Raw genomic sequence first — 27,942 nt, 5'->3', positions numbered from 1 at the left:
CTGGGGGTTGTATAGCACGCCCTACGACCCTGACAGCCCAACGAGCGCACACACCTCGCAGTCATGGCCGAATTTGTCAACTGGGACCACGCCGAGCAGGTCCCATCCGGATCTGCGAACCAGCCTCCCGGCTCTGGGACCAATCTCGATTTTGAGCCAGTGCCTGCTGACCATAATTTCGATCTGGCCTTGGCAAACATCGATGGGGATGACTTTTCCTTCTGGGCCCTGGAGCACTTCGAGACCAGCCATCTCATCCCTGGGCTGGATGAGATGGACGTCCAGAGCTCAGAGCCGTCGTGCGATGCGTGTCGGGCTAGTGGATCCGAATGCAGGCGAGTTGACGAAGGCAGGTCCATGATCTGCTGCACGAGCTGCGCCGCCCTGGACATCAGCTGCAGCTTCTCCCACTCTCCCGGCCGAGACAGTACTGGGTCGGGGGTTTCCCCTCCGAAACATGCGTCCGGCGACCACATTCACACCCTCCTTGAAGATGTGCAACAGAGCGATCTTCGCAGCAGTTCGTCTCCGGATTTAAACAATGCTGCCACCGGCAACGACTCTGGAAACGACAACAGCCCGAAACCCCCGGCCGTACCCAAGATAGGCGCCAGGTTCTCTCGAGACTCCGTGCGGATCCTCAAGACCTGGCTGTCCACTCACTCCCACCGTCCTTACCCTAACGATGAAGAACGAGAGCGCCTCCAGAAGCAGACCGGCCTCAACAAGACCCAGATCGCTAACTGGCTGGCTAACGCCCGCCGGCGGTCCAAGGGCAAGTTCCAGCGCACTCGCTCGACCTCGCCTAGCGTGCGGGGCTGGACAGGTGCCGTCGAGATCCCTCGGAGGCGTGGCACGCCTGCTTTTGAGTCCGAATACCTGAGTCCTCTCCAGAGATGGGAGAACTCCCCTCCCGGTACTATCTGCCCTTCCTCCTTGACTTGCCATAGTGCTGACAGTCCCTTAGAAAATGAACCAGCCAGCGTTACTGCCATTGCTTCTGCTATTTTGCATTCCAATCCAGACGATTCCGGTATCAATAGTCCTTTTAATCTGACCGACGATGATGCCGGCCGGTCGTGCAAGGGCTCATCGGCCAGCAGCTTCGGTACCTCACCATCGTCTGCCTCGTTTGCTTCTGCTTATTCTCGCGGCTCTCGAGGTTCCTTCCAGTCTTTCGACCAGAGGGGACGGAGGAGACGGCGGAGGCGGACGGTTCCAAAGCAATCGGGTGAGAAGCCAGGCCTGAACGCTCCTCCCAAGACGTTTCAGTGCACGTTTTGTACGGTACGTTGTGGTATTTTTGGCCGGAAGGATAGCTACCGGCGCTCTTGTGACCTGCTGTCTTTATTCTTCTCAAAGTTTCTAGGGAGACAATGTTACTAACCTACGCACAGGAGTCCTTCCGCACGAAGCACGACTGGCAGAGACACGAAAAGTCTCTACACCTATCTCTAGAAAGATGGGTCTGCAGCCCAAACGGGCCCAGGGCCCTCAATCCAGACGTCAACAAAATGTGCTGCGTCTTCTGTGCTCAAGCTGATCCTGACGACGCACATATCGAGAGTCACAATCATACCGCTTGCCAGGAGAAGCCACTCAACGAACGCACATTCTACCGCAAGGATCACCTGCGCCAGCATCTGAAGCTTGTCCACAACACAAAATACCTAAATTGGAATATGGATTCTTGGAAGGCTCCAACTCCCGATATACGCAGCCGCTGCGGGTTCTGTGGTTCAGTCCTGGGCACCTGGCCGGCTCGAGTTGATCACCTGGCTGAGCACTTCAAGACGGGCTCTGATATGAAGAGCTGGAAAGGAGATTGGGGCTTCGAACCAGCAGTCCTCTCCATGGTCGAAAACTCGATCCCACCATGTATGTACTCTCCAATCGTTCTTACGATGTTCGCAACCTCGTAAATACTAACACTACTACTCCGCTAGTCATGATTCACGACGAACGGACGACTCCGTTACCATTTCAGGCAGGCCAACATTCTTCGGAGTCTCCACGAAATGCGTACGAACTGCTCAAATTTGAGCTGGTTTCCATGCTCCAGGACCGACGAGATGCCAACGGAGCTACACTTACAGACGATGAGTTGCAACATGAAGCGTGCCGGATCATTTATGCCTCGGACGCCCTCTCTAAAGGCGAGATTGCCTCACATTTTAGCTGGCTCCGGGACCTATTGATGTCTCGAGATGAGCTGAGGCTGCGGGCTCAGCTGGGCCTGTTACGTGGCCATGCCGAAAACTATCTCGGCCAGCTGAGAGTCAATGGCAAGGACAACATTTTCGAAGGGTGTGCTTTCGAGAAACATCTCAGCGATTTCGTCCGCGCGAGAACGCTTCTCGGCCTGAGCGCGACAAATGAAGAACTGCAGGTTGAAGCCTGCAATATCGTCGGGAGGATGGAAGACGCCACCGTTGTGCCGTCCGAGGATTATGCGAATTTCCTCCTGCGTCTGATCCTGAGAAGTCCAACATGGCTGTCAAGCTTTCGTCAAAGGGCAGGCTTGCATCCTGCAGATGAGTCTTTTGACTCCAGCAACCAGAGTTTTCTCGCCCCCACGGTACAAAATTATTCACAGCTTGAAAGAGAGCTTGCTGAATTTGTCAAGAACCAGCGGGCAACAGATGCCAAGGATCCGTCAGACGATGAGCTTCAGAAGCAGGCTCGCTGCATCGTGTACAAGTGTCAAAACAGCTGGCAGCCTACGGCTGCTGACAACCCGGCATGGCTGACCGCTTTCAAACAACGATGTTCACAAGATCAAAGCCCTCAGCCGGTTTCAAGCAGCAACAACTCGCCGCCGGCTGGCACCGTCCAGTTCAACAACTCGAGTATGAGTGATATTGCCGACATCACAAATGCGGCGGCTGCTTTCAACAGCTTCGGATCAGTCCCTCCAGCAAGCCCAGCTACACAAGACACTAACATCTTAAGGCAAGGTGGTCACCTCTTCCTCAACGGGTCCGGCTGCTATCGCCGCCTGGCGAGAGAGCTAGCTAGATTTGTGGGCGCTTCGATGTCGCCGAATAATCCGAATCAGCATGTGCCAACAGATCAGGAGATACAACATCAGGCTCGATGGATAATATATGACGAGTAAGTCTTGGTTGGCATCTTGAGTCTCTGCCACTATCACAATATTGACGTATGCTTTCAGTGACGACCCTTTCAACCACACACCAGCCGACAACGCAGAGTGGCTTCAGCATTTCAAACGCTCGGTGGGTATTATTCCTGCGGATGTAGAGGGCAGCGACTTGTCACAGCCATGGGGCAGTGAGACTGGGGGGCCTTCTGGTCCAAAGCAATGGCAACAGCAGAACATGACTTCCACCGCATTCCAGAATCCAGTCTCTGCGGCAATTCCTTCCTTGGCGTCCACGCAGATTATGCAGATGAATAATGGAGGTCTCTGTGACCTTGCTATGAGCTCATCAGTCGGCGCGATGGAGCTACCGCTGATACCGGACCCCGGGGCGGTGTTTGCAAGTCGCGAGTTCGAAAACAAGCTCGTGCAGTTTGCGGTGGCAGAGGTGGCTAGCTCGGGCCGCATGCCACCAGATGAGGCCATCCAGGCGCGGGCGAAGGAGATCTTGGGGATGGAGGTCTGGCAGGCGCAGACTACACCTGCGGATGACGCTGTTCTGCTGGTCAAGTTCAAAGAGCTGGTAGTAAACAAAGTGAAGGCGGTTTTGGGTGGTCACAATGAAGTATCGAGCGGCCACAACGCACATCACCCAACGACGATGGCTCCGGCAATCCATGCGCCGGAGAGAGGACTAGACGCGATAGACCCGGGCTTGCTGCCTGCTCTGCAGCCGGGTAATGATCTGAAGAGGAGCGGGTCATCCCCTTTACCTGCTGATGTGCAGATTGCGATATCAGAGGAGAAATTGGACGAGATCATCAAGGAGATCGGCGCAGAAATATGAGCGCAGAGATAGTAAGGCATCACGAGGTCGAGCACGAGATTTAGTTTTTTCGCGCGGTAATATTGAAGAGGTGCGATGATACCAGAAACATACTGCAACGGGGAGGAATGTAAACCTCAAAGACGTCTATAGAAATGAGCAAATTTCGGTCTACGCCCCCCCATTGAAGGTTCTCGACACGCCGTGCACCTGCACGGACGACATCCAAGGATCTGTTCATGAGAGGGACGGGGAGCTTACGGAAGAAGGTTCCTCAATCCTCCAAGAACTACACACCCTGCAGAAAGTCGTTGAGAAGCGACTCTACAGACTTGGAATCACCTTGTCCCAACGGATGCTCAACCGCAAGCTCCCTCACAAGCTCGGCATGCGCTTCACTCCTCGGCGCAATACTCACTGAAAAAGGCAGCGCATGCGCAACAATGCCCGACGACTGGTGTCCAAAGACAGGTTCGATCTCCTTGCCCTCTTCGTCGAGGGCCTTGGATACATCCAACACTGCCAGCGCCTTGGCGATAACAAGAAAGATACCCTCGTCGGCCAGCCTCTTCCCGGGACAGATCCTCCTGCCGAAACCAAAGACGAAGCTCGACGGGTCCGGCTCACTGTGGGGGGCCAGGTACCGCTCGGGCTTGAAGGTTTCTGGGTCGTGGTAGACGTCTGGGTCGCGGGAGAACCAATGCACGGCGGGGAGCAGGATGGCGTTCTTGGGGATGCGGTAGCCGCGGTACTCGTCCTCGGCATCGGCCAGGTGTGGCACGCCCAACGGCGCGACGGGGAACCAGCGCAGGACCTCTTTGACCAGGCTGGAGACGTAGGGAAGCTTGCTACGGTCCTGTAGGCCGGGCAACCTCTTCTTCTCGCCGCCGTCGGCACCCGAAGTCCGCAACAGCTCGTCCACCTCTTGCTGGGCCCGCACCTGCACCTCGGGATACATGGACATGGCGAGGAAAAAGATCTGCAGCATCTGGGTCGTGGTCTCGACGCCTCCGGCGTGCAGCGAGGTAGCCGAGTACTTGATATCGTGCTCGCTGACATCGGAACCGGCATCTCGGGCGCGCAGGAGATCGCCCACCATCGAGGGTCCAGGACGCGTCGCTGCCGTCTGCTTGACGAAGCGGAAGGGAACCTCGGCGCTGGCGCGGTTGTTCAGCAGGGCGGCACCGGCGTAGTCCTTGAAGCCGGTCCCTGGGAACCACTTGGGTACGTGCTTGACCCAGGGGATCATGTCGACGAGCCAGCGTCCTGGAAGGCTCGCCTCGGAAAAGCTTGCCATGACCTGGTCGTTGAGCCGGGTGAGGGGGTCGCCGTTGTTGTCATGCTCCTGGTGGTAGTGGTAATCGATACTGTAGTTGAATAGGATCCTCAACACGATGGCGCTCGTTGACCTTTTCAACGTACGTTGTTTTTGTTTTTTTGGTTAGAATCAGCCAAAATAAACCCCCATTCAGATATACATCTTTCCCTCCCTCCCTCCCTCCCTCCCTCTCTCTCTCTTTGCTCTCAAAGAGAGAGGAGGGGAAGAGGGAGGAAATCCTTTCATGAACTCACATGTGAAGTGCATGCTCCAGACCATCAGGCTCCCGCAGCATCTTCCCGTCCACCAAGTTCACGAGAAGCCTACCAACCTCCACGTCCATCAAGCCGCTGAACCTCTCGAGGGCCTTTGACGTGCCGATATGCGTCTGCGCCAGCCTTCGGAATGACTGAAATCTCGGACCAGGCTGTTGTGATACGAGAAACATGTCAAAGCCACACCTGTTTTTGGTTTTCCCAGTCAGCACCCATCTCCACTGTCTTCAGCCCCATTGTGCTCTTCTTTCGTTCTTTGCACACCTCTTCATTACTCACATTTCGTTCGCAAATGTCCCAGTCGGCCGTGCAGAGTACTTGACCGCCCTCTTCTCCATGAGCTCCGAGGCGGCCTCCCTGTCGTGGATGATGATGAGGGTCTGGCCCAGGACGGTCACGGAGCTGATGGGGCCATAGAGGGACTTGTGTTTGAGCCAGTGGCGCCAGGGGATTTGGCCTTCGGGAGGCAGGTCAGTGATGTTGCCGAGGAGAGGCCATGGCTTGGGGCCTGGTGGGAGGGGAAGGTTGGAGCGCTGGGAGGAGAGTCTTTGGCGGAGCAGATAGACGAGGCCTGAGAGGAGGAGGGCCCCCAAGGTGAGGCGTAGACCGAATTCTCCGCTCATGGTGGGCTCTGGCTAGAAGAGAGTATGATGCCTTCTTTTTCCCCCTTCCTTCTTTTTTTTTTTGATATCTATTGGTAGTAGCTTGGTCCCCTGGCTGGCTGCTACTCTTGCTGCTGGGCAAATTCCCCTCAGAAAGGCATGTATGGGAGAACAGCACTCCAGTTCAGAACGCTCCCTCGCCCTTAACATATATAATCATCCTTCAAGGGTAGATCCCTTTTCCTCCCCTCTTCTCTGTCTCAAGGAAGAAACCCTACCAACCAACCAATCTCGCCGTAAGAAACTTAGATACATAATTGAGTGGTAGCCTAGAGGGGAGAGAGGGGCCGGCGGGCTTGGTATTGCCACTCGTACATAACACTTATCAATGCATGGGTGTAATCAAGCATGCCGTCATGTTCATTGGTGCGGCAATATTTCTTATATACAGATACGCAAGCAAACTTATTTTGGCTATTACTCATCCGCCTTGATCAGTTTGTTATCATCATTTCAAGCATTAGGACTGGCCAGCTACTTTGAGATATAGCTTAATGACCAGGAAGAAGGCAGAGGCGAGAAAGAAAGAAAAAAAATAGATGGGGAAAATCAAGAAGGCAAGACGGACCTCACAGGACTTATACACTTCTCCCTCAAGACATGAGATGGGAAAGTCTTGTCCTCAGATACAGCTTCAGCATCGAACGTCTGAGCTCGGCATGTACACCAGCCTCGGCACCAATCACAGTCCACCCACACAAGGCCTGAATGCGAGGGCGACGAGTCCGATGTCCAGAACGGGACATTGAGGACGAGAGAAGGTTCAGAGGTGGTGGAGATCTGCTCCCGCGCGTCTGCTCGCGCGCCCAGAGTTCAAGCTATTTTTCCCTTTCAACTCAGCACTCAGTCGATGCAAGGAGACCTGACCCTTCACTGATACCTGAGCCTGAGCCCTCGTCCGCCAAGATTGGGAAACTCATCCTCCTCAGGTGCCAATCTCCCTTTCATTATCGGCCTCATCCCTCAAGCCCGTGGCTCCCCACCACCTCAGTGGACTCGATGAATACCGCTGCTCGTGTAGCTAACCCTACACCCAGTAATGTTGTTCACAATCTCCCTCGTTCAGGCAGAGCCGGAGGAGATCAGCTCCCAGGTCTGGGAGACGACTAGGGAACTGGCCGCAGGGTTGATCGTCGCGCGATTTTGGCCGGGATGGGGGGAGGAAGGAAAAGAGAGGGGCGGCTGGTCCTGCCGTAGAGCGTTGGCGCCTTGGCTGGGACTTGTGGTAGACTCTCGGCCTGAATGGGCCTCAGGGTCTTGAGAAGTCTTGCCTCGGAGACATCAAAGTAGGCCACACTAGCACCCGAGGCCGTTGCACCGGGACAAGGAGGAGGAGGAGGACGACGAGGAGTCGTTAGCTGCCGAGTAGCTGTCACATCGTACCAGAGTTAAGAACATGTGATCTACGGCCGCAGCATGCTGACAGCTTTGTGGGGTGGTGGCTGGGCTGCACACCCTCTCCCAACACAGCAGAAGCACATGTATTCTTACATGTGCCTTGGAGAGCGTGGCGAGAGAGACACTAAGAACAAGGCCGTATGTGTGCAACTACATCTGGATGTGACTTACTAATCCTTGTGCAACGGCCAGGAAGTTTCTGCCCTGCCGACAGCAGAGGCGTGCTTGCTACCGCTCCGGGAAGGGTGGCCGGCCATTCTTGTGTTTAGCCGGGAGAGCGAGTCATACTCGTTGAACCTCGAACCAAAAAGACACAGTTCCCACTTGGTAGTATGTGAGAGGTGCTCTCGTTCATGCAGAAAGGCAGTTTGTGTAAAAGTTCTAGCGTGAGCCAGGACGGAAACTTCCCCGCAGCCCGGGCGTGATGGCCTTGACCTTTGCTTGACCTTCAGATTTGGAGCCAGGCAGTTTGAGTGAAGTGACAACTCTAGGGAGGAGTTAGCACCAAGCTTGGAGAATGATGGGCCTGGGATGGGCCTGCGGAGAGCAAGAAAATACCCGCGGCGGGCCGCCAGAGCTATCTCTCAACACAGTCCTGAGCCTTTTCCGAAGTGCTAACTGTGGGATGTGGGTGGGGTGGACATTGGGAAGTATTCCGAGGTACCCAGCCTGCCAGCTTAGAAAAGAGATAGGCGTTGAAGAACAGATAGTCGACAACCCAGGCCACATCGCAATGCCAAAGTAAACACAATACAGCCTCAGAAAAAGGAGAGAAAGACTTTCTTCTCCTTCACAGACTCTGTGCTAGCCCCAAATGCCCGCAGTTTACAATGAATATATAGTAAAAGCACATGCTCTTTAAATCCAAAAGAGGAAATGAATAGAAGCGTACTTGGTTGTAGGGACAAATGATAGGGCCACTAGCAACTAGCTGGCGCTCATTGGGCCTCATATGTAGCTTTTTTTTTTTTTTTTTTTTTTTTTTTTTTTTTTTTGGTGGTATCAGTATAATAGTGCTGCAGACGGTGCATGGCACACGGCACACGCAGTTCAAGAGGGGCAGCACTCCGAGAGACGTAATGACATTGCCGGCGAAAAGGACGTCAAGATTGCGACATTACGACTCTGCCGACCAAATGAACAAGAAGAAAAAGTGTCTGTCCCTTCGCTTGAGAAAGTACAAGCCTGTAGGCAAGTTTTGGCTATCAGGCATCTGATCTGCTTGAGTATGCAGAGGGTCAGTGAGGTCTGGAGAGCCTCCCCCTCCCCATAGTCGCAGGGGTAGAATGAGGGCTGGCTGGCCATGAGTCCCCGACCCGATGTCGCCCTCCAGCCTCGCTTCTTGCCTGGCAAGCCGAGAAGGGCTGTTCGTTGCGAGCACTACCATGGATCAGATCCATATCGGATTGAAGGAAGGGAAGTCTTGTATTTAGCCGGACAGGCTCTCCTTGCCTGATAGACCGTTTCCTACGGGAGAGGCCCATGGCCTTGTGGACGATAGTGTGCTCACTATACCGAGCGGATGGCACTTGACCACGCCGCTCGTGCATAAGTATCACCGACGTACCTCCATGGACCCTTGTTCCAGCACTCAGCTTTTGATGATCGATTTGCCTCGATTTGACAGTAGAGTGCGGGGAACTGGTTAGCCCGGGGCTGTGGAGTGTGAAGGGCAGACAGGAAGTGACTTATACTCCCATGGCAGCCCGTTCGTAGTTAGGGGGTCGGGGGAGGTGGAGTACAACAACATGGCAGCGGTAGGTACCTATGAAGGCGGCAGGAGTGGTTGATTAGCAGCTTTGTAACCATGGTAATTCGTGGTTTGTGAGTCGGCCAAAAATAGCCGGCTGGGAGACTCGTCCGCCTGGAAGTGCTGCTCAGAAAGGTTATTAGGGACTGCCCCCCCTCCAAAAAAAAAAAAAAAAAACCAAAAAAAAAAAAAACCCAGGGCCGATGAGTACGAGTAAGCATTTAAAAAGGAAGTGGAAATTTTGCATTCAATCATGAAAGCCAAGCTGTAACAGGGATGAGAATCTCATAGGCCAATTAGGCTGATGAAGCCTTTTGGAGGGGGAGGCCGCATTCTATTACTGGGGCGGACGCGATGCAGCGCAAAGCCAGGAATGCCACTGCTAGCCTTTCCGGCTCAGGAAGGATATTGAAGATCTCCGCGGGCGACCGAGGTAATGTATGTGTTCCTGGTATTGACCTGCTCGGGCTGCGGTTCGACACAGCGTCGCCGTGTCGCCAACAACGCTGTTTGGCTTATTGGTAGGTAGGCCGTTGCCTTTTGTAATACACCATAATTTGGCAGTGGAGGAGTTGATCAGTCAAGTTGATTTATTGTGAGCTCTGACTGTCTATGAAGACGTAGTTGTGCATATTATATCGCCATGAGCATGAAGCACAAGCTATTGGCCGTTGCTCTTAGCGCTATACAGGGCAGCTCGTGATGGAGTATAAATCTGCTGCTGCATACATGCCGCGGTCAGGATAGTTTGCAGCCGACCAGACAAACTGCTGCAACGCTTCGTCCAGCCTGCGCCTACAGTGCAGGCGTTACACCAGTGGAGAACGTCACATCCACTGGTCAAGTTCAGTTGGTGACTTGCAATCAGCTTGGTGTTGTTCCTGCAGCCCCCAGTGTGGTAGCACACGGCGGATGATACCAGGAAATCGCTGCGCCAACATCAGCAATTTTCAATGGTTCTGTTGGTCCACGTGGACGGTGACAAGTTAGACGAGACGGTATTCGGCAACGCCAGACGCAAGAATTCCTTGGTATCGAGATTATGTCCACGTCACAATATTGAAACCTTGACACGAGATGGAGGCCTGCGAGACAGGCTTGATCAGCCGCAAAGTCAACGGTCTGATGTACACTGTATATAACATTGAGGAAAATCTGCAATGGGAACGGCGTTTTTTGCCTTTGGGGGGGGGGGGGGCCAAGAGTTGCAACCTGCAAGGTCTGACAGAGGGCCCCAAGGAGTTTCAATCATACCTAAGCTGGCTGTGGTACTTCGAGACGTTCATGGGTATGGTCCTAGCTGATTCGATGAGTACAATGTGTTGGGGAAATACGGGACAGGTGACAAGTTCCTTATTGCTCGCGCCAGTCGATCATATGTTTCCCAACGCAAGGACGAGTGGGCCGCTGTCTTGGTCTACAACGGTAAGCGAAAGACGACACTTAGAGGGAGGGGGGCCCGTCAATTCAGGCACTACTGATGCTAGATTATGCCTGTTTCAACAGACTGAAGCGCAAGCATAACCATGCACAGTGGTGCCCCAAAATCATGTCTGCCAAACATCCTCAAGAGCCCTGTGGATAGTAACAATGTCGGACGAAAGGCAAAAGCAGCTGACTAGGTTGGTCTTTCGGGGGCATAATTATGCCCCGAATCGCCAAGATGAAGGATTTATGGGACACAGCCATATACTCCATTCCAAGGCGGATAGTCACCAGTATGAGTAACCAGCATATATGTGGGACCACACAACACCTAGACTCCCAGATTTGGTTCAGCGAAGAAGCCTGCAGCCGTCAGGAGGACCATGTTGCCATCCACTATTTTCATCGAATATGTGGATGAGGTACAGGTTGGGCAGTGTATCCTGCTTGATGCTAGCAAAACTAGAGCTCGAATAAAGCAATGCCGAAGGAAGAGAAAAAAGAAAGGGAGAGAAAGAAAGAAAGAAATCACGAAAATGTAGTTAAATCAGGGTAAAAACATAAGTAAGAGCCTCAGAAGCAAATCCTCCACCCATATCATTGACATGGAGCCGTGCAAGGGGATCTTCTCTGCGGTGCTTTTTTGTCCGGTTTCGGGTGTGCAGTAGGACAATTCGATAGTAGGCGGGTGGTTGCAGAGAACAATGAAAGATGTGTACAACCAAAGAGAAGAACTGTAATCGCCATTGGCAAGCATGGTAGATGAAGGACGGCCGCTGTCGAGGGTGTGGTTGTTGTGCGCAGAGGTCCTGAAATTTGGACCAAGTCCAGACTGAAGCTGACTGGTGGAAGGGGGAAGGACAAGGTCGCGGCGTGTCTGATGAGCCAGAATGCTCTTGGCAGCCAGGGATGCCCTTGCTGTGCTCCGGCCTATCACTGTGTCTCTGGGGTGCGCTATTCTGTACTATGGTAGTTCCTGATTTACCCCACTGGCTTTGGAGTAGGAGCGACGTTGTATGTACATTGTACTATGGTACCACACCATACGGGATTGTCTCGGAGCACATGCGACCCCATATATGGTGTACATAGTACTGTAAAGTATCGGTGGTGAGTGTCCACACCCGTCGGCGCTGCCTCGCCGGGCTTCAAACTCGCTGCTTTTTCTTTCTGCACGTGGTGCTTTTTCCTGGGCTGGTTCGGTTGAGTCTCGGCTGCTGAGGATGAGAAGTCTCTGTCTAGAAGTGCCTCTTGTGGGTGGTGTGAGGGTGAGTGTGGGTGAAATATGTGTGGGTGTGTATGCGCAGGTGCGTGCGTCTGTAGGTGCGTGCTGAAGGAAGTACTTAAAGGCTTGGTCCCATAGCCGCCAGCTTACTAGAACCGAGGGCCTGAATGGTGTCGGCACAATCCCGAAACGAAGCATGAATATCGTATCATAAATAAAGATGAGACCCACCAGGATGACTTGTCGTATGAGGTATCATGAGGTGGTCCAAAAAAAAAAAGAAATACAGAAACATGTAGAGTCCAATTTCAGTTTGCAGTTGTAATTTGGTAGTAGGTATCCAGGCACGCACGGGAAAAATGGAAGGCACAGATAGGCATCGAGCTACCAAGGACACTAATAGCAAGCAGCTGGGAGCAGGAACGACAGGCACTGTTAGTGACGTTGTTTCCTCATGTCTCGTGAGAGGTACCCCTGTTCCTTCCAGACCCAAACTAGAAGGCCTCATAAACCTTTGATTCACCATGCACTTGATTTATGAGGCGTCGATGTGAGTGAGCCTGGGAGGATCAGCCCAACAACCCCACGCAAGCCAGGTTCCTCTTTCAAGCCAGAGTCAGGACGAGGCGTTACTTATCTAGAACACTGAACATCAAGATGATGCTCGAGTCTGTTTGTGGGAATAAACACAATCTTTCTTTGCCGTCCGGCCCCCTTCCCTTCTTCTTACTTTCCGGCAACCACAGAATCCCTTTTCCCGAGTTTCATACCTCGAGAGCCAATTTCCCATGTTCAATGCTCGTGAACAGGGCATAGGACTTTCTTCCGGGCTCTCAGAACAAATATTGAGTGAGGGGAAGCAGCAATCAGGGGACGATCCACGAACCGACACCAACAACCCTAGAACATCCATCCATCTTCACTCGTCTGACACCCTCCCCCCCTGCCGGCTTGGCTTCAGTAGCTGACATAGGCTGCTCCAGGTCAACTCATTCTTCTTGATATCGACGTTATTTCCCACGCCTGCTCTTCTCGAATCCCAAAGACGTGACCCCTTGTCTCTTCTCTCTACTCCGCGAAAGACTTCCTTATTCCATCACCCCAGATTCATTTCTCTACGGTCCGGGATCTCCACACCACCCGCACTTGGGATGAAGTGGGTAGTATTTTACTACCCAAAGCTAACCCTGCAAGCCCTTCACGAATCTGGAATGGCGGAGTGACCCCGGATTTTTGGCTCCAACATAAGACCCGCGGAGAGCCCCATTCAGTGGTGTCTTCCTCTGGCTCGTCCCGGCTGGGCTGGCCTTGTCTCTACCTCCTCCCGTGTGTAAACGCCACTCATTCGACGACCCTCACTTACTCCTCTCCTTTCGCCAGTCAGCCCACTGACTTGTCTATCTGCGGACTGCGATAACCTTTGCTTAAAATAACCCCAGGCCTGTCTGGACTGGCAGAAGACGTAGTAGTCCAGACGAGGCCAAGTCGGCTGGAGCTTTTCCTGGGGGGGTGGAGAGCCCAGGCCTTACACGCACGTTTCTTCTCCTGCGACATTCTGGCGGCCACGAGCCCTCGTTGTACGAAGCGATGGCGCCTTCGTCCACCGGGGACTCCCCCCTTTCTGTCACGACGACCGCGGTGGCAAGCACCGTGAGGCCTTTCTCTGTACCAACCAGGGACGATTTCTCAATCGACATCGCGGTTCCTGCCCTCCCCACCACCAATGGCCATGGCTCTTTGAAGTCCCCTCTCAAGTCGCCGACAGCCCTGAAGACCCAGCGCCAAGCCAGCTTCAGCCGGGAAGGCATTCTCGGCTCTGCACAGAAAACGAGAAACATGTCGCAGTCATCAGACAACCGCCAGGAGGCTGTCAGCATGCAGAAAGAAGGCAGCGAGGAGGGGACCAACCCTCTAAAGCGGAGGAATACCGACGCCGGTGTCGACTATCCGCGGAGGCGTGCTACTATTGCAGTATGTCAAGGAACCATGACAAGCTATCATGTCTTTCTTTTCTTTTGCCATCCTCCTCCTTCTTTTACTGACCATCTCAAACAGTGCGAGGTCTGTAGATCTCGCAAAAGCCGCTGTGATGGCACGAAACCGAAATGCAAGCTCTGCACCGTAAGTGAGCTCCATGGATGGCCTGGCTACCTCTGTGTATTAGCTATACACACTGGAGTGTATTCAAGTATAGCCTTTACTGACCACTTGTCTAGGAACTTGGCGCTGAGTGTATCTACCGGGAGCCGGGCATCAAGCTCGATGCGGGAGACAAACTCATCCTTGAACGGTTGAATCGCATTGAAAGCCTCCTCCAGCTGAACATGGTAAACCAGTCAAACGGCGTCAACATCACCCAGGACTCACCCAGCCTGAGCAACGGCACTGCGCTCAACGGAGAAAGCCTCTTGGTGCCAAACGCCAACGGCAGCTTTCTGTCTGTCATTCCTAGCAGCGGGATAGGCACTTGGGCTCCCAACGGGACCAACATCTCCACGATGCCCAAGATCCACACGAATGCTGCTCTTCATCTTCTGCAGTGGCCATTGATCCGTGATCTCGTCTCGCGCCCCTACGATCCGCAGATCCTGCTTCAGCTCGAAATGGCCAGAGAACCGCTGCACTCCCTAACCAAAACACCGTGTGTTGATCTTTCCAATACAACAGCCTACATCGAGGCATACTTCGAGCGAGTTAATATCTGGTACGCCTGTGTGAATCCGTACACATGGAGGAGTCATTATCGGAGTGCGCTGTCGAATGGTTTTCGTGAGGGCGCCGAAAGCTGCATCGTCCTCCTGGTCCTTGCGCTCGGCCAGGCTAGCCTGCGTGGCAGTATCTCCAGGGTCGTGCCACAAGAGGACCCTCCTGGGCTCCAATACTTCACGGCGGCTTGGGCCCTGCTTCCTGGTATGATGACATCAAACAACGTACTTGCGGCCCAGTGTCACCTCCTCGCATCCGCCTATCTTTTCTATCTTGTTCGACCCCTCGAGGCATGGAACCTGTTGTGTACTACCAGCACCAAGCTCCAATTGCTCCTGATGTCACCCAACCGAATTCCTTCCGAGCAGAGAGAGCTGACCGAGCGTATCTACTGGAATGCCCTGCTGTGCGAGAGTGATCTGTTGGCAGAGCTCGACCTCCCGCACTCCGGCGTCGTCCAGTTTGAAGAAAACGTCGGCCTACCGGGCGGATTTGAAGGAGATGAGAATGAGGCAGTTGGGCGCGATGATCTCTGGTACTTTCTTGCGGAGATTGCACTGCGGCGGCTGCTGAACAGAGTCAGCCAGCTTCTCTACTCCAGAGACTCCATGGCAACCACGACGAGTCTGGAACCCGTCGTCGCGGAACTCGACTTTCAACTGACGCAGTGGTATGAGAGTCTACCGTTGCCACTACAATTTCCCTTCTCGAGGACGATGCTACCGGATCCGATCCAGACCGTCTTACGCCTACGATTCTTCGCGTGTCGGACCATCATCTACAGGCCATATATCCTTGTTGTTCTGGATAACGAACAAGCAGTCTTGGACCCTGCTGTGCGTGATAGCTGTCACAAATGTCTGGAGGCTTCTATTCGGCAGTTGGAACACATCGCTGCTCAGTAAGCTGCCCCTTAACCCTCACCAACTAGAGGAAGGTACAAGCTAAGGCTAACAATGAATTGTAGTCATGCTGGCCATATGCCTTATCTGTGGCAAGGGGCGCTGTCTATTGTTTCGCAGACATTGTTGGTGATGGGCGCTACGATGTCACCATCTCTCGCAAATATTCTCTTGACGCTAGTTCCCCACAGGGATACCATTGATCAGATCATAAACGACGTCGTCATGGAGATTGAGCGATATGCCGTTCTTGCCCCAAGCCTCAGCCTAGCCGCCGAGATCATTAAGGAGGCCGAGGTTCGGAGGAGGGCTTACCTGAACGGATGAGGGAGCAAGTTGCCTTTCTCCCTATCTGAATCGACATCTACGATACATGAGAAACGAGAGACGTGTCCGCGACCCATTTGCATCAAAGGATTCTGCGAGCTCGGACGGTGCCGGGGGCGGTAACGCGCATCAGACCAAGAACGAGACTGACTACTACTTCTTTATTTGGAAATGAGGACCACAAATTCTCAACGCAATCTACGTCCAATTTGGCAGAACCCTGGCCTGGGCCTTGGACCTTGGACCTTACAACAATGCGGTGTGTAGACGATGCATGTCGTCACCGGCAGCCGGGGCAACGGGATCACAATTTGTCTGTACGGAGAGGCAAGCTCAGTCACAGTGGTAACACCTATACTCCTAACGACTACTTTTCCTTTTTTTTTTTTAGCCTCCCTGGAACCAGATCTCGGATACCTCTCGAAGCTGGCCAAGAAACTGGTAAGGGCGGCTACGTCGCCACGCGACCACTGCAGATTTGAGCCAACTTCGAAATTGCCTTGTCGCCACCACTTGGCAATCGAGCTAGAGCAGACCTGTCGGCCTTTCAAGAAACCCCGGGACCAGAATCCGAGAAGTAAAGTCGTCTGCATCTTCAATTTAGGGGCTGCAGCATCATATGGGTGAAGCATGATGGTTGGCGGGCAATTTCGGATGGCGGGCCGACATGCCGCCACCAAAGCCTCTTCAGGTAACTCAAGCCTTTTCAGTCCACCAAACACAAAAGGGCTCCAATACTTGCTCTAATATGTCGACTGTCTGAGCATTAGCATCATCACCACCGCCGCCACCACCGCCGCCACCACCACCACGACGCTGAGTGGTGCTTGGAAAACTTGTCGTTAAACAGAGCCTTTCCGTATGTTTTGGGAGGGAACCGGACCCAATGTGCTCCGTCAACCTGACATGACCAAGGTCGACGTCAGAAACGACGTAGGAGAGGTCAATCACTCTGGCTGTTTGAAGGTCTCGGGGCGAAAAGGATGATCTTCTCTTTATTTTCTGTTCACCTACTGCAACGGGACAACCCTGTGTCACATCCAGTTTGGAGAGGCCAGGGTTTCGAGATGAGAGCATAAGCATGTGTGCTTACGGCTGCAAGTCGGCGTGCTCGGGCCCAGAAGGAACACTTGTATACGAATCTGACATTTGGGGGAGGCAGATGCTGGTCGTTCAGGATGGCAGCCTTGATTTTTTTCCTTCTTTTTTTTTTCTCCTTTTCTCCCCCCGAAAACCCAGCCTGGACGATCCGACAAAGAACATGTCACAACAGGACGTGTTCTTCACGAAGGGAGGTGGCTTTTGACCACAGGGAGGGAGCCTCCTGCATAGACATGGTGTTCAACGCAAATTCTCCGAGGGGCGGGACGGCAAAAGATTGACTGGTGGATATATGATCATGAACGTAGGGAAAGAAGGCTTACTTGCCCCCCCCCCCCACCACCCTGTGTTTTTTGTATTTACCTCATCTTCCTTTTGAGCATGCAAAGAGGACATGTCCTCTACCAAGATCGGTCTCAATCCGGGTCATCAACGAGGCGTGCTGGTTCCACGCCGAGTCGACCGGAGGCCGCGTCTATCATCCTCTCAGCTTTCTACCTTCCTATCTGAGCAGCCTCGCTAGGAGAGATCAAGAATGATCAATGCTGAAATCTGATTATGAGAAAATTGAATCCAGCTTACCGGCTGCTTGTTTCTGACGATTCGCATCGGCCCAAAATAAGTGGCACGTTTACAGAGAAAATCCATGTAAGCCTTCTTGTAATCATGTCAAGGGACTACCTCAACTCATACTGTCAAACAAGACATGGCCTGTTCCCAGGGATCTCGCACCCTATCACCACCCCTTTGTCCCATCAGGTACCGCACCACTCGGTAGAGACTCCCCGCGCCGTGTCGGCACTCAAGAGAGTTATCAGATCCGGAACGCCAGACGCACATTTCCTCTTTTACCAAGGGTCCAGAGAGATGCACCCCTATCTCGTTAGCGTCCCAGATTGCGGAAGTCTCTTGGCTTTTCTATCTGTCCCGTACACACACAGTGAGTGCTTTAGTTTCTCCAACTTGCCCTCTCCACCCCCGCCGAGACAAGGAAAGGGCAAGGAAATGAGGAGAAAGAAGGCCGTGGGAGTTTTGGTTTGGCCTGCCTTTGTCTTGTGACAAAGGTTCCTTTCCCCGTCTCCCAGCTGCGTGCACGCATCTCGTTCCCAATCTACAAGGGCCAATTAGGAGATGCATAAGTTTGGGGGATGGAGGATGGGAAATGGGGGGGGGGGGGTGATCAACTCGAAATTCTACTGCGATCCTTTTTTTTTTTCCGTATGCATGTACTTTAGGTAATTTATGTATGCATGGGGCCATGTCATACCATGCCGCCGCCTCATCTCACTCGCTTGACCTGCGCGCCCCTGCAGCAGACCTACCCACCCACACCTCCTCTCCCCGCTTCGCTTTCCCTTCCTTTTCTTCCGCTTCGCTTCTTCGCGTAGCCCTTAGCTCGCTGAAGGAGGAGGAGGAGGAGGAGGAGGAGGAGGAAAGGAGGAAGAAGAAGCGAGGAGAGGGGGACTTTGGTAGCCGTGACAGCGCGGGGTAGAGTAAGCGAGAGAGAGGGGGGGGGTGGGGTTGGTATGTGGTAGTGGTGCTACTAGGTGTGTGGAGTGATCTGATGGGGAACAGGGAACTTGAGGTTAGGTTGTGTAATGTACTTACTCACTCGGCTGAACGGGCGGCTGTCTTTGTTGTTGATTTCTTGGGGGCGGTAAAATTGAGAAGAAAAGAGAAAAAAGAAGGAGGGGGGGGAGAGGGAGACGGGGAGGTGTCCCTTGGGGGCACGCTGGCAGATCTTGGAAAACGTAGTGTCAGCTTCCACTGGGTCTATTGCTAAGCGTTCCTCGTTACATAACCTTGAAAATCCGGCCAACTCTTCTAAGAAACATGGTTATTAGAGGCGCCCAACAAGGCTGGAAACAAAATGAACAAGAAACGAGAGGCTGAAAACCGCCATGTTCATCAAAGTCGGGTCCTGATCCTCGAAATCACATGCTGGGACTTGGTATCAGCGCATAAGAAGCCTTTTTTTTTTTTTTTTTTTTTTTTTTTGGCGAGTATACAACCCGCTCCCTGCAACCTATCTACAGAGACTTGGTCTAGTAGCTAGCCAACCATTCCAGTCCAGCTTCTGCCGCTTCTACTTTTCAAATTGCAGCAGCAGAACCCCTTTCTCTTCGATCCTTAAATTCATAATCCTCGAGAAGTCATTTCCTCAGTTGACTTGGTTCTCGAGAAGAACCTCCTGAGTGTTCCCCTGCCTGGTGATTTCGGCGGCCTGGGGGTTGCAGGATTCTTCTGTCCTGATGAGGACGCCGCCGCCTCCTCAGGCGGTAACTTCACATCGGGAGGTTTGGGTCGCCTCTCTAGTCTTCTGTCCAGTAATTTGTCCACGCCCCCTTCGTCGTATCCCAATTCCCGCCTCAGCTGCTCCCGTCTAATTTCCAGATCCCTATCCTCCTCCTCGAAGATCGACTCCTGGTGCGCGGACTGAGCATGATGGACGGCCGACGTCTTGAATTCAGGCTGTGCCGACGAAGAGCCGGGCCCCTCGCCGGCGGGCCAGGGCCTGTCCTCATCCCCATTGACGACGACATACCACCTGATCTCCTCACCCCGCTGCAGCTGATCCCTCAGCTGCTCGAACCAGCCAGCCCCCTTGCCAAGCTTGGTGGTGTCACGCTTTGGATTTAGCATCTCGTCGGAGCTCGGGCCTGTGATGGCAGGGGCACCGCCGGTGCTCCGAACGCGGGTTTCGTACCGCTGGATCTCTTCCACGATGCTGCACGAGGCATCGATACGCGTGACATAGTCGGCAACATAGGCATAGGGCCGGGACACCTCGTGCAGGTTAGCAGGATCGTGCTCTTCCAGCAGCTTCACGGGGGACCAGCTCTGGGAGAGGATGGGATCGGACGCGGCGCCGGCATCCGAGATCTGGGAGGAGGAGGGGCGACACGGCTGGGAGTTAGGAGGAGATGGTGGTGCCTCCTCGTGGTGGTGATGGTAGACAGTCGACGGCTTCAGAGTATGGGGGAGCGGGATGGCATCAGCACCACTACCGTTCGTAGTCCCGCTACCTTGACGCCTGTGACTGCTGCTGCTGGCTTGTCTGCGGTGGGCGGGTGCGTCCTTGTCACGGAGCCCAGGTTGTGCAGACTGCTGCTGCTGGTGGTGGCTGCCGTGGTGGAGTGTCGCGGCGGCTCGGTTCTGGCTACGACTCCTGCTGCTGCTCCTTGTCGTCCTGGTCGCCCCGCTGGATGGGGTGGTGTAATGGCTAGTGGCATCATCGTCCTCTGCGTTCCGGCCCTCCGAGATGCTCACCTGCTCTGAAGACGGGGCCACTGAATTGGACGGGGGAGCGGCACTGCTGGAGCGGGTTGTGGGCAGGGCACACTCTGGGAGGAAGTCAAAGAGATCGTAGAAAGACTCGATGAGGTTGCGGGGAGAGCCACGCTTGATGATCCACTCGGGGGCAGCATCGTCGAGGTTCTGGACAACCACGTAGACCCTGATGCTGCGCCTCTTCCAACGGAAGCCGTGGCAGAGATAGGTAGGCATGGCAGAGACGGCAGGCTAGCTTCGCCAGCGGGCCTGACAGGTCATGTCATGATATACATGAATAAAAATTGCCGTGTGATCTGATGTTGAGCTTCGTGCTCAACGTTTGTCTGTATTTTTCTGTGTGGGTGTGTAATGGAGAGCGAGAGTGAGTGTGAGAGTGTGAGAGACAAACATACACACACACGCACCCCTCGAAACACGGAAAGAGACAATGAAAAGAGGAAAAGAGTGGGATTAATTATATGAGCAAGATGGGCGGGTGAGAATCATAAGATGGTAAGAGGTCGTTAACTGATGTTTGGTTGTTGGATCAACAAAGACGAGCTGTGATTGCGGTGCGGTGGGGTAAGTCGCAGCGCATTGTTCCTTCCCCAAAGCTAAATTAAATAGTCACTGCAGGTTCGCAAACGGGCGCAGCCTCGCACGCCTCGTTATGGCGTTGGCGTTGGGTTGGCGTTGGCGTTGAAATAAGTTGGAGCTAAGGAAGAGACGATGGCACATTCCAGCTCCTCACAAAAGCAAAAAAATTCAAGGCCTCCCCTCCCATCATAAGTTCGCAACCCCAGGTCTGATGTGGTCAAACCACTCATTTACTTTGCATGACGGCAGGCTCAGAATAAGATCGACAAGTTTTTCTGACATGACCATTCCTGTGGGATGTGTCCAAGGTGACCCTACGCCGGAGAAAATTGCCTCGTGTTACAATGACCAGCCTGATGTGTATGTGTGTATATATGGGTGTGTGTGTGTATGTATGGCTGGTTGCAAGATCGACGTACCAGGGTAAAATTCCCCAGCTTCATCTTATCTCAGCGTTGTCGTAGTCGTCGTCGTCGTCGTCGTCGTCTACGGTTCACAGTATCAAATAGAACTTCTGCCCGTTCAAAGAGCCAGATCTGGCCACGAGAGAAACCAGCCCAGATGATCCAACTGGGGGTCAGAGCGAGGCGTATTACTTCTCGTAGTCTAAATATCGACAGAAGTACTGTAGTACCGTGCACATGCAGCCTTGTACCGGGGAGAGAGCCAACATTTTCTCATGGAATCTCACCTACCAAAGTACTGACTATTTCCTGTGATGAGGCCAGTCCAGCAGTCCCAGGTCGCTACAATATCAACAGTGCTGATTACCACCATGGCGGGGAGGGGATGCTATGCTGTAGGTATAGGCTCGGCCCGTCACCGGTCAAGACCCACCTATATTTTATGGTACAAGGCGTATCTATTGTACCTGTGTAGTGGGAATTCGTCTTTCAGCGAAGCGGGGAAGAGGGAAGGGTAGGGGTATGGAAGGAAGGGGGCTGGCACAGCTGGGGGTGGCTAGGGTCGGCGGAAGGACACCGGCAGACAGAAAGACCCCTGAAAGCCTTAGTGCTACGGAGTTGTACTAGGTGGTGCTATGGCATGTGCTACTAAGTACGGTACTAACGAGAGCTGCAAGGGCCCGATGGCCCTAGAAATGAAAGTGCATTCATCCTCTGAACCAAAGTGCAATACATTCAAACCCGTCAGCCTGCTGAAGAGAATAGGCCAAAAACTTGTGAAAACACCATACCATTAACAGCGCCCATCAACCTCACCGCCTCGATGGGATGTTTCTCTCCTTTTCATTTTTGTGTGTGTTTGTTTGGAAATCCTTTCCACAGCATTCAAAAATCCTACTCAACAAAAGGACAAACAGTAGTAGTACTAGGTAACTATGGTACAAGCGTCAGGGTGTGGGCCAGATAACGCCCCCAGCTAAGTACCCAGCCACCGTGCATTTACTTGATTGTACCGTAATACATAGTACAGTACTATAGCGTGTAGTAAGGCGTGCAGAAAGAGGTGGTCATCGGTCAGCGGTCAGCAGTGGTTCATCGGATAGGCACTGGACCTTTTAGTTCGCTGGGTCGGAGACAGCTAGACAGGATACACAGTACATCTTTCGAGGGGGCGGGTTTTCATGCCAGCATTGGAGGTGTTGGTTGGTAGTGCCTTCCCTGGATGGGGCGGCCGGCGGGCTGTCTCTCTCAAGGAAGGAGCAGAGGACTCGGTTTTATGGTACAGTAATTACTTGTACCTCCAAGCAAAGCTGACTACATTTCTTACACGCCTCGATCAATCCCCCCCCCCCCCCAATCACCCTCTCTCCGTGTCCTTTTTCCCTTCTTGGTGGCGATAGATGACAAGGCAGAGAGAGAAGCGACAGGACCTAAATTCTTGAATCAACTACTCACCACAAATTTGAAGGAGGTTCTCAGACCTGCGTTACAAGACCCCTGAAGTTTTGCCCTTCATCATGGTCGCACACCCTCCGTCTCAGCAGCAACAATAAACCCGTCTCGTTCCCAAATGAGGGGGCCAAGTGATCTACCTGATAACTACCATACATGGTACCTAGCTTGGCGTCTTTTTGTCTTTTGCTCATACCAAGTCAAGGTCGAAGGCAGAAAAAGGAAAGGGGATTAAAGTTACAGTCACAGTCACACCCAAACTCAGCAGCTATCCACAACCACAATCGCATCCACCTTGGGTCTATTCTTGCCGTGGAGTCATCTGCTGGCTGAATGAACGAACAAACGAACGAGCCCAAGAACCGTCCCCGCCTCGACACAGGGACTGATGCCCAGCCCCTTGTCCTGTGTTGCCCTGTCCTGCAGCTCTGAGCTCTGTCTCTCAATGGTTTGCCGGCAGGGCGGACTAGGCCTGCAAAGTTCCTCGTCACTGCAGCACCTGAGTCGGCGATATCACCAATCACGCTGTCAGGAACAGCTCTCCACCTTACTACTGCAACCACCTGCGTTGCAGCTTAGCCAGTCCGGTGCCACCATCTGGCTGCCTCCTCGTGCTGCTGCGTGCGACTTGCAGTCTGCAGCATCGTCGTCGTCACCTTAACACCAATACATCCATACATACACCTACATTCATACATACATACTTCACCTGGAGGGTTCCTCCTCCTCCTTACCGTCCTTCTCCCTCCTCCTTCTCCCATTGTCTTCCCAGCGGGACCACGACGGGCCTCGCTCACGGACCCCCCCGTCCCCTTTCTGTGGACCCACCCACCACCACCCCTCTCTGAACACCCTCCCTTCTGGCTCACGCTGTATGAGGGCCAGAAATTCCCTCCTCCAGTGGACCGATGGCCGGGTCAGATTACGAGGAGAGCCCGCGCAGCTCCATACAGAGGAGGAGGAAGAACTCACGCGCCATACCGCCAGCCGCACCGATACCCCCAGCCGCGCCCGATGTACCTTGGTCGCACCCCGTGCCGAGCTCGCCGCCTCGCCGGAGGAGGGATCGGGGAAGAGAGGAGGAGAGCAGGCATCGCGATAGCGACTGGGACCGGCGACAGGATGAGGAAAGACTCCTGAGGACCCCCGAGTCCCGGGCCTCCTCGTCTTCGTATCACCAATCCCACCGCCGCTACTACGATTCCGAGTACCAACGAGATCGCTCCACCACCCCCTCTCACTCAGTTGCCTCCTCCATGACAAGTGCGCGGACTCCGCATCCCCCTCGATCCTCCGTCACCCGCCAGTCCAATGTTTCCTACCGCCAGCCCTCTGTCTCCGTGCGGGCTGCTTCATCGGCCGGCTACGAGGACGACTATGCGCGTGAGAGCCGCATGAGCCGCTCCCAGCAGCCTCCTCGTTCCATCCCGCCCCTAACGCCCTCCGCCCAGCTTTCCCGAAGGTCATCGAGGATCCTCAGGTCTACTTCCGTCTCCTCTATGGGATTGTCCCAGGAGGATGAGGTGGAGGAGGATGACGACGACGACGATGTGCCGTATGATAGTCACGAAGACAGCCGCCGGCCAAGGCCAGGCTATAGGGAAACCAGGCTTGTACGCGTGAATCGTCATGATGATGATGATGATGACGATGATGATATGGGGTTAGACCGTGGGTTGAGGAGTCATAGCCGAGCAGATACCGAAAGACGGAGCGTGTACCGTCGGCAGGTTCGACATGAAGAAGAGTCATTCAGCCCCGACGACGACGAAGACCCTGACGAGACAGACCTCGAGTACCACCGTCCTCACCACCACCACCTCCCTCCAGCCAACCAGAGACCACGAGACTGTACCCCCTCTCGACAGCGACCACGGTCACCTTCACGAACCGCCTCTGTTAGACATGTCCACGCCCCAGAGAATGACGTTGTGAACGATACAGACTCAGATGACGAGCCGCCCGCCCGCGACCTTCGAGACCGCTTTGAGCGTCGTGAAAGTCGCAAGCATCACAGACATGATCCTCCCACGTCGCGAGAGCACAGGCGAAATCGGAGCGAGAGCCAAGCCAAACGTTCACCACCTTCTGCGCGGTACGTACTATCAGCTGCCCTGACTCGGGTCGATCCTGGCTCTGGCTCATCACGTCGGGTCAGGTCATCATCAAAGCGATATTACGAGAGTGAGGCTCCGCTGGTGGAGAGGCGTGATCGATACCATCCGCCGTCCACAACGCTCCGGAGGCCGAGCACCGTCAGTGGTTCTGGGTCTGTGGCTGCTGCATCGCAACATCAAAGTGTAAGCTCCTCTACCAAACGCTCATCCTTTCTCGGGAGTTTCTTTGGTTCACCACGCTACGGCCATTCCCATCATCACCATGCTTCAGGGAAACCTGTCAAGACGTAAGTACCTACATACCCTACCCATCAATTCTGAGCGCGTGAGCTTATCATAATGAGATATAGGGTCGAATGTGTCATCTGTATGGATGATCTACCTCCCCACAAGGCGACCAAGCTCAAGTGCGGCCATCGGATGTGCAACTCATGCCTCAAGCGAAGCTTCAAATTGTCCATCACAGACCCCCAGCACATGCCGCCCAAATGCTGCACCGCAGACCTTATTCCCCTCAAACACGTTGACCGCCTTTTTGACATCAACTTCAAAAAGACATGGAACAAGAAATTCGTCGAGTACTCGGCCCGCAACCGTATCTACTGCCCCAAGCGCAGCTGCGGCGAGTTCATCCGCCCAGAAGACCTCCGCCACACCAGCGACGGCAAGAAGTATGGGAAATGTTCAAAGTGTGGAACCAGAGCCTGTGTGCAGTGTAGCGGGAAATGGCACCGCGATCGGGACTGCCCCAAGGACGAGGAGACGACGAGGCTCTTGGCCCAGGCGAAAGAGGAAGGCTGGCAGCGGTGCATCAAATGTAAAGTCCTGGTCGAGCTCAAGGAGGGCTGCAATCACATTACTTGGTATGTTGTTGTTTATTTCTGGGTGAGGTTCTTTATTCACTCGATCTCCCTCGCTGACGTCGCTCCTTTCCTTTTCTTTTTTTCCCATCCATCTTAGCCTCTGTGGGGCCGAGTTCTGCTATATATGCGGTGCCAAGTGGAAGACGTGCACATGCCCCTGGTTTAACTACGACGCCGTCGAAAATGATCGGCTGCAGCACATGCAGGTCCCCATGCCTGTCCGGGACCGATTTGCCCCTCGTCCCACGGTCGAACTCCCGCCCTCCCCACAGCGAGACAGCCGGGCGAGGCTTCGGCCGCGGCCCCAAACCTACGAAGAGGAGATGCTCCTGCGACAGCAGCAAGAAGAGCGAGACGAGGCACTCGCGAGACGTCTACATAATTATCGAGACTACGACGATGAACATGATGAGGACTTCCTGGCCGGATTTGGCGACGTCACGGGGCTGGGCAATGCAGCAGGCCATTTCATGAACGAGGATTTCCGCCCTAGGCCGCGCAATATAGTTATGCCACAGGTCCCGCCCCCTCCCCACAACACAATGCCGCTCGAGCCAGCGCCCATGTTTGAGAGGGGCCCCGCTGGTGGCTATGTCCAGGACGTGAGTCGAGCACGACGCCCCCGGGCTAACTCACTCACGCGGCTCGCGGAGAGATTCAACGCGGACCGTCCGACCCAGCGTCCGCCGCCTCCGCTGCCGACTGCTGCGACGATGCCTCTGCCAACGATGGCGCCTGCCCTTGCACCAGAGCCTCCAGGCAGGAGGGGCACGGTTAAGGTCCCCAGCGCCGGGAGGGTCCTCAGGGCGGCCGCGCCTGTCTACGAGGAACCCGAAGAACTAAGCAAGCCTAGGGGCGGTGTGCCGGTGAAGAAGCAACATGCCCGTGATTCGCCAAGGGACGTCAAACAGTCAGCCCTGGCGGGGCTGACGGGGGACGGGCGGTACAGAAACAGAGTCGACGAGTGGCGGATGTACATCGGGCAAGGTCCCGGTGAGCCCGCTGCAGAGTTGACCACCTAGGGCCTTCCTTGGCGCGGTCGCACAGCAGGATGACTGCATCTGCAGGTGGTCACACGGGCGTGATTGGATGAAGCGGTCTTGGGGTGAGAAGGTACTTGAGTGGTCAGATGCAATGATCACGCTACGGATATGAAATTATGACATTCAAACGACACGAAAGGTCAGCATTTAGGTTGGATTTGGGCTCATTCATACTACTACTACAGTAAGTGCTACTACTATCACGTTGTGGGACTCACGGAACAAACACACACACACAAGCGCCCATGCGCGCATATACGCACACACGCACACAACACAGATGCATGGTAAAGGGACATAAGCAGCATTTGCGGAGCAGTCAGCAGGCGATCTATCATACGCACAATCATTTTTGGAGGGGACTTTCAATGTCTTATGTTGCATAGGACTCACTATTTCTTTGCCCTCACTGTGTGGTAATTGGCGTTGGGGTTGGGCGGGGTTCAACGTTGTCATTTGGCTATTTCAAGGTGCTTCCATCTATCTATCAATCATCTGTGTGTATGAATATTCTATCACCAGTCAGAACTCACGATTTATGACCACCACTATATCACGAATCAACCAATTGCTTCTTCTTCTCGAGGTATATGTGGCTCCAGCGCGAGGCCAGACCTCTCTAGTTGCAGGTTACTGTTTACGTCCGGCCTTCCGCATAACCCGACCCTTTTTCTTTCCTTTTCCCTTTTTCCCCTTCTTTTTTCTCGCCCGTCTCCTTTCTTTCGTCTTTGATTTTCTTGGCCTGCAGGTCTCACAGTGTTCTCGAACGTCCTCCCACATTCCTAGATTGCGATGATAGGCGCCTAGTCTCACTCATTGTCTTGGAGTTTGGAGGGACAAGAAAGTGTTAATATTAATACTTGTTGTAGCACTGCACAAAAAAGCCGGCCATGACTCCACACCCACACAAACCTGCAGGAAAGGCAGGATCTTTATGAATAACGGGGAAGAGGAAGAAATACAGGGTAGCATCATCCCACACCTACTGCAGCTCCGCGCACAGCATAACCCAGTCTTGTCTCGCTTGAACTGGAGGTAGTAGTCGGGCCCGCCTCCGAAGTGAACACGGCGAAACTTCTGTTATGCGAGGGCCAGTGACTCACTGGCCCAGGGCCGTGCACGGCCCCTCCAGCCAGCCAACAGCCAGACCTGTTGATAGCCTCAGATAGCTGGCC

The 27,942-nt window shown here is 53.9% G+C and overlaps 7 protein-coding genes across 7 annotated transcripts; 4 read left to right on the top strand and 3 right to left on the bottom strand.

The window, feature by feature from the left end:
* Positions 1-63: 63 nt before the first annotated feature.
* On the top strand, positions 64-4,112 carry M406DRAFT_345452 (uncharacterized protein; the record flags this gene model as incomplete). Its single annotated transcript, XM_040922083.1, has 6 exons — positions 64-916; positions 968-1,287; positions 1,398-1,878; positions 1,947-3,114; positions 3,176-3,735; positions 3,904-4,112. The coding sequence occupies 6 exons, from the start codon at positions 64-66 to the stop codon at positions 3,948-3,950; spliced, it is 3,429 nt and encodes a 1,142-aa protein (XP_040778400.1). The 3' UTR covers positions 3,951-4,112.
* Positions 4,113-4,218: 106 nt separating this feature from the next.
* Positions 4,219-6,145, bottom strand: M406DRAFT_338210 (putative cytochrome P450 oxidoreductase; the record flags this gene model as incomplete). Its single annotated transcript, XM_040921323.1, has 4 exons — positions 4,219-5,338; positions 5,502-5,708; positions 5,802-6,055; positions 6,089-6,145. 4 exons carry the CDS (start codon positions 6,143-6,145, stop codon positions 4,219-4,221), a joined length of 1,638 nt encoding a protein of 545 aa, XP_040778399.1.
* A 1,145-nt stretch (positions 6,146-7,290) lies between these two features.
* On the bottom strand, positions 7,291-7,839 carry M406DRAFT_69583 (uncharacterized protein; the record flags this gene model as incomplete). The annotated part of the gene is made up of 3 exons (XM_040925280.1): positions 7,291-7,542; positions 7,676-7,706; positions 7,754-7,839. 3 exons carry the CDS (start codon positions 7,837-7,839, stop codon positions 7,291-7,293), a joined length of 369 nt encoding a protein of 122 aa, XP_040778398.1.
* A 5,730-nt stretch (positions 7,840-13,569) lies between these two features.
* Positions 13,570-15,917, top strand: M406DRAFT_338209 (uncharacterized protein; the record flags this gene model as incomplete). Its single annotated transcript, XM_040921322.1, has 4 exons — positions 13,570-13,953; positions 14,038-14,103; positions 14,199-15,589; positions 15,656-15,917. 4 exons carry the CDS (start codon positions 13,570-13,572, stop codon positions 15,915-15,917), a joined length of 2,103 nt encoding a protein of 700 aa, XP_040778397.1.
* Positions 15,918-16,974: 1,057 nt separating this feature from the next.
* M406DRAFT_101978 (uncharacterized protein) lies at positions 16,975-17,619 on the top strand. Its single transcript, XM_040914978.1, has one exon. It carries the CDS (start codon positions 16,999-17,001, stop codon positions 17,221-17,223), a length of 225 nt encoding a protein of 74 aa, XP_040778396.1. The 5' UTR covers positions 16,975-16,998; the 3' UTR covers positions 17,224-17,619.
* Positions 17,620-19,532: 1,913 nt separating this feature from the next.
* On the bottom strand, positions 19,533-20,525 carry M406DRAFT_223743 (uncharacterized protein; the record flags this gene model as incomplete). Its single annotated transcript, XM_040915661.1, has 3 exons — positions 19,533-19,646; positions 19,713-19,859; positions 20,289-20,525. Coding segments are annotated over 3 exons (498 nt in total), but the record flags the coding sequence as incomplete, so codon positions are not given.
* Positions 20,526-25,230: 4,705 nt separating this feature from the next.
* On the top strand, positions 25,231-25,879 carry M406DRAFT_252463 (uncharacterized protein; the record flags this gene model as incomplete). Its single annotated transcript, XM_040916847.1, has 2 exons — positions 25,231-25,724; positions 25,822-25,879. Coding segments are annotated over 2 exons (552 nt in total), but the record flags the coding sequence as incomplete, so codon positions are not given.
* Positions 25,880-27,942: the final 2,063 nt, after the last annotated feature.

This window comes from Cryphonectria parasitica (genome assembly GCF_011745365.1).
Source record: "Cryphonectria parasitica EP155 unplaced genomic scaffold M406scaffold_3, whole genome shotgun sequence".
Lineage (NCBI taxonomy): Eukaryota > Fungi > Ascomycota > Sordariomycetes > Diaporthales > Cryphonectriaceae > Cryphonectria > Cryphonectria parasitica.
This window is presented reverse-complemented; position numbering and strand designations above follow the sequence as displayed.

Coding starts and splice junctions, on each gene's coding strand:
- M406DRAFT_101978 (XM_040914978.1), top strand. CDS start 16,999: ATGTGTGCTTACGGCTGCAAGTCGGCGTGCTCGGGCCCAGAAGGAACA.